This window comes from Tasmannia lanceolata, unplaced genomic scaffold (genome assembly GCF_043159265.1).
Source record: "Tasmannia lanceolata isolate RefF3 unplaced genomic scaffold, GAP_Taslan_0.1 ptg000037l, whole genome shotgun sequence".
NCBI lineage: Eukaryota > Viridiplantae > Streptophyta > Magnoliopsida > Canellales > Winteraceae > Tasmannia > Tasmannia lanceolata.
Window position 1 is genome coordinate 59,973,916 of NW_027518714.1, and position 10,145 is coordinate 59,984,060.

The 10,145-nt window shown below is 36.5% G+C and overlaps 1 protein-coding gene across 1 annotated transcript; it reads right to left on the bottom strand.

The window, feature by feature from the left end:
- Positions 1-1,407: 1,407 nt before the first annotated feature.
- PAP15 (purple acid phosphatase 15) lies at positions 1,408-8,802 on the bottom strand. The gene is made up of 8 exons (XM_077372935.1): positions 8,367-8,802; positions 7,294-7,485; positions 4,054-4,387; positions 3,600-3,817; positions 2,994-3,184; positions 2,229-2,510; positions 1,669-1,816; positions 1,408-1,571 (listed from the first exon to the last, which is right to left on the bottom strand). Exons 1-8 carry the CDS (start codon positions 8,641-8,643, stop codon positions 1,495-1,497), a joined length of 1,719 nt encoding a protein of 572 aa, XP_077229050.1. The 5' UTR covers positions 8,644-8,802; the 3' UTR covers positions 1,408-1,494.
- Positions 8,803-10,145: the final 1,343 nt, after the last annotated feature.

Genomic DNA, 10,145 nt, shown 5'->3' on the forward strand with positions numbered 1-10,145 from the left:
TTACCATGCCAATCATTGCAACTCTTTTCTTTGATGCAGCCTCGGAAAAGAATCCCAACATTGTCCCAACTTCCAAGTGGAGACGAGGATAAAGTGGGTGAAAGTAAGGAAAAAGTTTATTCTAATTTGAGTAGAGGTTTTTGTTTCCTGATTTTTAGCCACTTCTAACACTTGTCCCAACTTCCATGTCCCCAACTGGGCCGGAGAATATGACCCCATCCTACAAAATTCAGATTAATGGGCCTTACAATTTTTTTTTGAAAATGATGGGCCTTATAATTTTATGATCAGACTATTCATTTAGCAGGCCATGCTCCAAAAATAAAGGCCTACAAAGTCAATGGTTTAACTTCGTAAATCAAGAGGCAAGGATCATCCCATTATGGTAGGGCAGGAAGCGTGGGACCCAACAACATCAATGGACCTTATCAATTACCGAGACAATACACGTGTACGGGCCCACCCATATAAATTTAAACAAGTACTGTTCCAAAAGTTCTCTTTTAGATCATGGTCATTCACACAATTGAATCTCACCAGATTATCAATCCTAACAAGTCATGGAATGTGTTTAGGTATAAATGATTAAATAACACCAAATCTAACAGCTTAAGATTTTGGAGTGAGTAATTGGTTGTTTCATATGGTATCAGAGTTATTGCTGCCTTGGGGCAGGTCCTGACTCCTGAGTTCCAAACCCAACAACTACTTGATATTAAAAAATCACATGTGTGGATAACCCAAAAAAGAGGGGCTACGCCTCAAGGGGAGCGTTGAGGTATAAATCCTTGAATAACACCAACTCTATGAGCTTAAGCTTTTGGCGTAATTGATTGTTTCACAGAATGACTGCTTAGAAACTCCCCGAGGTGAATATCGACCCACCAAATCAACTCTCTTTTACTTGGCCAAGGTTTTGTCCAGGTCTGGGTGGGTTTTGCCTTACCAAGTCAATCAAAACTCTTTCAAATCATCCAAAATAATGCAAAAATCGACCTTGTCAAGCATTGACTCACCTGAGTTTTGAAACACTGCATGGGACACAAAATCTAATATGTTTGGCGATCTACCAAAGGTGAAGCTGATAGGTTTACTCATTCTCAAGTTGACAAAGAATTTTTTACATTTTTCCTCCATGGAATATTTGTCTCTCATTGTAGTTTTCTCCTTTATGCTTCACTTTTATTGTTGTGTCTTTCTTTTGTCTAGAGATCCCCTCAGTCTCCTTGTACTTATCACTTTGCCTTTTTATTTAATGCAATTACCATTCAAAAAATAAATAAAGAAGTGGGACACTTGGGTTGCATTTCTTCCCACTTTTGATTTTTATAATGTAGTGTTTTCTCACTCTTTGCTGTAATTTTCATTAATGTGAAGACAGAATTAATCTACAACAACAGCAAGCAATACAACAACGTAAATGCCCCTTATAATAGCATCCTATTCTCTGTATACAATATCTTCTATCCTTTAAATCTCCCCGCACATACACATTTACTCCAAAAAACCCCTATTTGTGTGCTCCTTTCTCCTTATTTCTATACTTCTGGGGAATTCCTGCTCTATGTTCTCTGTGTTAATCATGAGCTAATGATGTCAATTATCATCGACGGGATGAAGAAGAGGCAAATTTCTAAGCAATGCAAATTCTGACCATGTTTACTTAACTGAAGAAACGCATTTTCCGAGGCTTAATCAGCTTGGGCTCGACAGGGCACTTATCAGGCTGCCTCACAATGTAAATCTGATCTCCGGGACTGTTGTACAGATCCTGGTTCCGATGCCACGTCCAAAGAGCATAAGTCTCATTCATTGCCTGCATATAACCGTTACACGTTTTGGAATTAGTTACATTCTATGTTGCATGAGTAAGGCATTGATATATTTTAATCAGTTCTAATTTTAATTTTTACATGATAGTAAGGTTATAATATGTAATATTGGGAATTTTTAGTACGTTACATAAATAAAATATTATATTTTCATATAAAATACTTACTATATTACAATAGATAAAACTCAAAGCATGTGATAATTGTAAATATATTGTAGTATTTATTAAAAAAATAGATAAAAGAGATATAGAAGTGTCACAGTAAATCCTAAAGTATAGGAATTCGACACATGTAAGACACGAGTATGTCGCCCATTTAGAAGAATCCATGAGCATGTGTTACAGTGTTACCACTTAATTAACCAAAGAGAGGGGAGGGTTGAGGTGTTAGCACCTCTAAAATTCCATGGCCAAAGCTGCTCTCTCGGTACGCACTGAAATCAGGTTGTCGGTCCCAGCAGAATTTACCCGCTGCGGGGCCCGACGTGAAATTAAGGGCACAAAAACCACCTATATCGTCCATTGCGCTTGATGGATCCGGGCAGCTGCCAGGATCATCTGCATGCTTAATTGCCATCTTTTCACGATTTCCCCCATCTCCCACTGTGATATAAACAGGACCACAGGGATCTAAAGTATAGTTGTAAACCCGGTTTGATCGTTCATAGGCATGAACCTGATAATTATAACCAACAAGAACAAAAGAAGCTGGTCATTAGTGAGATGTTTTAGCTAATTTACAAGCATAAAAACATCCATAAACACTTTCATATCATAATAAGAAACAATCATCGCAAGTGGATGAAGATACATCAGAAAGAAAATTAATGATAAGTTTTTACAATTAGATTTATTTATGTGCAGGCATAGTAACAAATATCTCTGATATTTCACGATATTTTGCGATTTTTTGATACAACGACAAAATCCCAAGATTTTGAAAAATTATCAAGATATCTTCATATTTTTATTTTTACTGCAAAAATATCACGAGTCAGTCGTTGTCTTAATTCTATCCTTAAATCTTATATTTTTATATATTTTATTTTTTGAAGTTTTTCTCTATATAAACCCAAAAAATGACAAAAAAATATAAATTTTGCTGAGATAAACCGTTCCCGAGAAATTCCCGAGACAAATTATTTGTGATTATGCTTACATGTCCATTGAAGACTATGTCGACGGCATAAGAGTAGAGTAATTCTTCCATTTGCACCCGCATGCACTCTACTTCTCTATAATGGGCATGGTAGGAGTTGTACCAAGGTGGGTGCCATGTAGCTACCAACCATGGAGTCACTGATCTGTCTACATTCGCCAAGTCTTCCTCCAACCATTTGTACTGATCACCTAAACCAATAAAATGGGATCATGTTATTTTTGTACAGAAGCCATGGTTTACAAAACTAATACCCAAATAATCCATCCTTCCAAAGTTGTAAGGGATAAACTTTGGGATTGAAGGTGACCAAATACATCCATGATCCATTCAAAAAGAAGATACTGAAACATCTGAAAGTGTCAAATACCATTTTAGTCCAAAACTACAAATCTTAAAGAATTCAAATTTAGAGTGCAAGAGATAAAGGTGTCAAAATGCTGTAGAAAATATATAAAACAAGTCCAAGATTGTGGTGAGAAAAAACAAGCATAACTGTGATACTTTTGTAAAATTAAATTGAAAATAGTGAGCACCATAGATCACTGTCAAGCAATGGAGGGAAAATCTATAAAGAAAAAAATGGGTGGCACGCAGTGAATTTACCAGACTTATTATAAGAAATGTATGCACCAAGCATAATGAAATGTATCCCCCCTGCATTGAAGGAATAATAAAATGTTGAAGAAGATCCACTTTCTTTAGACGGGAATGTGAATCTAGAGCTATATGCTACAAAAGTCTGGTTTCCGGCCTGCTCTTCAAGTTCATGGTTTCCTTCTACCACCATTATTGGAACTTGTGATACCAAAGGCTGCATAAACCTGAAAACATATGAATAATAGTCAAATGGCAAACGAGCCACTTAGATACTCAAAAAACAAGTGAGCTTGTTAAACCTAAAGAAACTTCTTGGAAAATTGTGCTACAAAATTCTCGTATGAAAAAAATTCACATTCTAATTTGAAAAATGCTATCAGTGTTTTATACAAAAAACCCCTTAACCATGTACTGAAAGGGAAAACAAATTTTAGTAAATCATGAAAGGCTGGATTTTCACCTTCCCCAATAATCCCAACGAGGCTGGTAGGTTTCATGTATGGGAGTGTTCGGGAACCCGCACGAATAGCAGTCAGCACCAGTTCCATTTGTGAGATATAGATTTGCATAAGTTACATCACCGACCAAAAGAACCAGATCAGGATTGTTACTTCTCAAATGATCGATTGTGGAAGTAGTGTTGTAAGTAAGACCAAGATCTCCAACAACAGCAATGCGACCTGGGTAGCTCCGAGGGCCCGAGAGTGGCATGGTCTTGAATGATTGAATACTGCTCATGGCTGGTATAGAAGGATCTCCACATCGATAATAATATTTTGTCCCAGGTTTGAGCCCTACAAAAGGAAATAATGGAGAAGATTACAAAATAATCTGAAAGATAGGCAAACTATTGAGCTCAAAATGAGAAAGAAGTTAGCGTGTTTGTAGTTGATTCAAGTTCTATCTTTTACATTTTATTTTTTTGAATAGGGGATGCGACTGGGTTGTGGAAGAATCTGGGCCCATCTCACATGCTCAAGTAGCAAAATATTAAGGGCACAGTGCGATGGATCTTGAGAATTCTTCTTGACAAAAATATGAACAAAATAGCATGTAATACAGATAAAATGGGTGTAGTGCTTAGCTTTATCACGTGATTTCAAACTTCTGATTGTGTCATAGCCCATAGCAGAACCTAATCAATTTTGTTCTAAGGAGAGTCTGTCGATGACTGTAGGAGCATTAACCAAACAACAGTTAAACATACAATACTGATTGAGCGACAACCAGGTCAATGGGTGGTAGTAGGAGGACATAGGAAGCATTCCATTGTTTCCCAGACAGACCCACGTTTGGGTAGAGATTGACCAATTGCTTGTCTGAAAAATAATGAGCTGCTACTACTTTCTAGAGTGTCAAAATCATTAGTTTAACCAGTCATCTTACATGAGTATAGTAAATTTCTGTTTCGGTTGGTTCACATATTATATAAATCCTTTGTAGTGGCTCTTCATTCCTTAAGGATGGATGTTTCCTTCTTCGAGGCTTCTATTTATCTTATTCTGACAGGAAGCTATGCTGGACTAATTTGACACAGTACAAACAAATAATGTATGAATGGTTGTTGAGTGGATATAAGGAAAAACATCTACCACTTATATTTGGGATGACAAGGTGAAGTTGAGTCAATATGAAATTGAAATACATATGTATATAAATGTAGATTTTGTCTATGAAATTGATATACATGTGTATATAAATGTAGAACGCATAGCTCATATAGTAATCTAGAGGTATGGTTAAGAATATGGGTGGATTTTGATGAGAATTTTGCAAGTGTAGCCAATAAGGAAGCAATCTGAACCATTCTCTATGCTGATTCACTTAAAAGCCAAACTTTTGAGCTGAATGATGCTAAAAATACCTCCTTCACAATTCATGTCTCTCACTCCAGTCATGGAAACTATTGGCAATTGGATGATGAGTTGATGCATGAAGAAGGTATATGGGCTAAAGCTAGCTCCAAGAGAATGGTTTTCCATGTTTACAGAAGCATAAAATTTTACAAAAACATAAGTGTCTATAAAAATCTGAAAGTTATATTTCTTTTTGAATATACTATGGTGCAGATTGAATTGGCTGCGGAAAAGTTCAAAAGTCAACAACAGGCTACCTGATCTACATAGACCTTAATCCACTGGAGAAGAAAGAAGCAAGACATGATATCAAGATCTCGTATTGAATTTGAATACTGGAGTATGGCATCTACAAGGAGGGAAATTATATGGGTAAAACAACTTACTAACGAAATTGGTTGTGGCTATGAAGGATTGAAGAAGCTCGTTTTTTGAGAATCAAAGTGTTTGATAGATCACTTTGAATATTATCCTTTTGAAAATGTTGAGGTCAACTACCACCTCGTTAGGCTCCTTGTAGCTCTTAAATTTGAAGATAATTCCTAAGTTGTTATTACCTGGATTCTCAAGGAGAAAAATTCCGTACAAGCCTAAATTTCTTAGGGCGTGTTCGGCAACTATTCTTTTACGGGATTTCCCCCTTTTTTAGGGGTGGAGAATGACGAAAGCCAAAAAAATCTCAAAAATCTTGTTCGGCTGCGTGACCCGCTAAGGTCCATTTCCTAAATTTCTGCTACTTTTTCGATCAAAAAATAGGATTCCTTGAAGCGATAAATAACCGTTTCTAAAGTTTCTCATCACTCCGTTTCCGCCCGATTCTTTAGGCGAGAATGAGAAGTGTTGCCGAACATGCGCTTACTGTCAATAATCTCAACAAATTTGTGCATTTTGGAGTGCAAAACCAGGAAAGATTTTGAATTTCAGAAAATACATCTTCTTCCTAAAACTTTCTCAAATTGATAATTTGATATCTGATTTCTCGAGGATAGAATTACTCTCATCCAATTAAAGTACAGAACATCAATGGGCACTCAGATTACCTCGGAAACAGAGATTGTTATGCCATGAGATTTTTGAACAAGAATGTCCATGTTTTACAGTAACTAATGTCCTCTCTTAGTCTGTAAGCCATTGCTTACCCATAAATGAAAAATATAAATGTTTTAGAAAGTTTGCAAAAAGAAGTTTCTTTAATCCTTTTCGTAATTAGCAGCACAATGATAATTTTGGCATGAACATGATATCAAAACAATACATCCAGAGAGCATGACAATAGAGACTTCTATTCTGCTATTCTACTTCTGATATTATGGATTGAATTTTGCTTTGAAAAGAACTGGCAAATACTATGAATTTCTAGCAGAATCACGCCACTTTCTTCAGATTCGAAATTGAATAAATGAAAAAACGATCTCTTGGTTAAGAACTAGATGAATTTTTTATTAAAGCTGTTTTATATATCACACAAAATTAGTTATCTTGAACCCAAAATATTTCAGTGACCCACGCAACATATAAAGTATAAACAGTTCCTTTCTAAGATATTTTCCCTCTATCAATAGCATTAAGAAAAAAAGGAAAAGAAAAATCCAAAATATAAGGAAAATATTATAGGAGAAAAACAAAAGACAGAGAAGACACTTTGAAGCTCTGCAGATACTAGTCTATACATTCTCTCACTTCTGATAAATTAGATATCATTCTCAGCAATTCTCAAAAAATCCAATATAAACTAACACAAAACACAATATAACCATAGTCAACTCAACTCAGCTAAGCCTTTGTCCTAGACTAGTTGGGGTCGGCTAATGAACGAACCATAAACAAGCAAAATAAAAACATACCCGTTAGACGAACATGATGAATGATTCCAGAAGTATAATTCTGTAGTCCTTCAAACGGGTAAAGCTGACTGTAAACAAGTGAATGACCAGTAGCCGCATGAGCCAACGATTGTCGTACCCTTCCATAGTGAACAACACTAGAGACAGTTCCAGGACTCAAGGGCTTAATGTCATACCCAATTTGGAATTCCCCTGTAATTGAAGACCAATGCAGAATCATTAATGATTCAAAGACCCCCCAAGTTTTATACAATCCATAATTTCAAACTCACTACTACATTTTTCAAAACAAAACACAGCTTCCAGGTTTTGCCAATAAGAACCCATTTAAATTAGTATTAGTACTACACTTTACATCAATATTTTCTACATTTAAATTCTTCTATTAACAAAGCAATTCACATGGAGAAGATCAACAAAAACAGAGTAAATGGATTACTTCACTAATAAACCAGGGCTACATTGATCAATACTTTTTCTTCCCATGACATTTTTATTCCTTATCAACTTAGCTAATCCAAACTGGGGGCCCACAAATGGACTATCAAAACAAATGAATGCGTCGACTAGGATCGTCCGATCAGACAAAAACTATGAGAACCATCAATCCACAGTGGGGCCGACTCAATGAACGGACAAGATGAATAATCAGAATCATTTGGACAGAATTTTCCTTAAAATAAAAAAATCCATAAATTCACCAAACCCTGTAAACATCAAATAAATACTGTAAAGAAGATAAAAAATTCAGGAAAAATCCAACGTCTGAATCCCATCTCCAATTTCACAAGGAAAAGTTTGGAAAGGAAAACATTTTTTAAAATTCTAACTTATAACATTTTAAAATTTTTAACTAATAAAAAAAAGATAAGTTGAACCAACCCTAATCATTTTATGATAATATCCCTCTAAATTAACTATAATCATATCAATTCACTCTAAATTGTGAAACCAAAAAGATTTTCGGAGGAAAAAATTTTCTATGAGAAATGTTTTTCTTGCAATCCAAACAGTGCCTAAATAAGAAGAAGAAAGAATAATAAGACAAAACGAGAGAGAAAAGAAATGAAAACCTGTGATCCAAGAAATCCAAACGGAGTCATGATTAACGGAGAGAGAAACGGAGATCTGTTCAGGCTCAAAACCATTAACACGTCTTTGCACGCGCGGATCATTTGATGGCAAATCCTCTGCGTGACCTCGTAAGCTCTCGTCGAACGGTACGGTCACCGGAATAAATGGCCCGTCTAATGTGGTCGGAATCTTCCCGTCGGCGAATAAATTGACGTTAGAAAACAGAGAAATGATGATGACAACAAAGAAACACAACAGAAACTCCGATGAGGACATTCTGTTTTTTTTCCGGGGAACTATTTTTCCATTGATTTATTTTTCAGTGTTTTGTTTTTAATCTCTGTCTCGTTTTTATGGTCTGTGTCCGAAAAATGAAGGTTAAGAAGGCCTGTAATGTAACAAAAGATGGCCTTGGTTTTATAGGCGAGATATGGAGGGAGAGATAATATTCTAAGGAAATATTCGAGTGGAAATGTTCGAGTGGGAGATAGCGTAAGCGCGATTTCTTTGCTTTTTTTTTGAGAAAACGTAAAGTACTGAAGTATTATTCTTCGGGAAATAAAATATTCTCCTGTTTTTCTTCCCTGGACCACCCCCTTGTAGTGTAACTTGGGTCGGGCTCAACCCATTCAACCTGATTTTGGCTCGGGTTGGGTTGGGTTGGGTTGGGTTGGGTTGGCATTTCTACACATTGGGTTGGGTTAGGATTTGGAAAAGCCAACCCGAAAATCGGGTTGGGTTAGGGTTGAGGCCTTGGCAACCTGACCAGACCCGAACCTGACCTCCGTGATCTAATTTTATCTCAATTTTCTTTGAGCTATTGCATTTTTATGTTTGGCCCTATGTGAACCTGAATGCAGCTTGACAACCTGACCCGATTTTGGTTTAGAGTTGAGAGATTTAGACGTGGGTTGGGTTAGGGTTGACCATCCTCAGTCTGAGGTTCGGGTTGGGTTGGGTTGGGTTAGGGTTGAGGTAATGCTCTCTGGGGTTGGGTTAGGTTTGGCATCAACCTAATCCAACCTGACCCGAGTTGCACCCCAAGTCACAAACTCACAAATACACTAGAGGGAGGTGGCCTAGGGAAGAAAAGGGGGAGAATATATCACTTCCCTATTCTTCTTTTATTTTTTGTTCTGTTTCTTTTCTATCGTGAAGACCGTCTGGTGGTGGTCTTCACGTGCCGCGCCATTTGTAAGAATCATTTTTCCGTGGCTGTCGGTTACTCGGTTTTACGGGAATTATCCTATCCGCTATTAATTAGTTTGTTGGACTCATACGTTAACCAAACAAAGGTTTACGTGAATAGATAATATCAAGTCTATCCGATAATAACATAATTAAATCCCCGGTTGCTATTCAACAGAGGATGAGAATTTTATCCAAGGAATATTTTATCCTGCAATCAAAACAAGGGATGCTTGGATCTAGGAAAAAAATTATGGAAAAACCCATATCAAAATAATTTACCAGATACAAGAAAAAATATTTTCCACAGGAAAATTTTGAAAAAAAAAATAATCCATAATCCAATCAGTACCAATGTCTGCTCAAAAGGCTTGACGGGGTCTTTTGGCGGTTGCAAGTTTCCAAATTGTGTTAAAAAAATCAATCAAGATGCCTATGTATGGCATTTATCCTTGAGATAAAGTGACCCGAGCATTATACTTTTCTATGGAGATTTCGGGCCCGTTTGGATGCCGAGAAGATTTGATTTGGATTTCTCACATTTGCAGCCCAGTTTGCATTGTGATTTGGATCCGGATCAAGATCAAATC

Excerpts from the sequence above, each read along its gene's own strand:
- PAP15 (XM_077372935.1), bottom strand. The coding sequence starts at position 8,643 with ATGTCCTCATCGGAGTTTCTGTTGTGTTTCTTTGTTGTCATCATCATT. Across the intron at positions 7,486-8,366 it reads TTGGATTTCTTGGATCACAG|GGGAATTCCAAATTGGGTAT; the intron begins GTTTTCATTTCT and ends CTTCAATTACAG. Across the intron at positions 3,185-3,599 it reads CATTTCTTATAATAAGTCTG|GTGATCAGTACAAATGGTTG; the intron begins GTAAATTCACTG and ends TTATTGGTTTAG.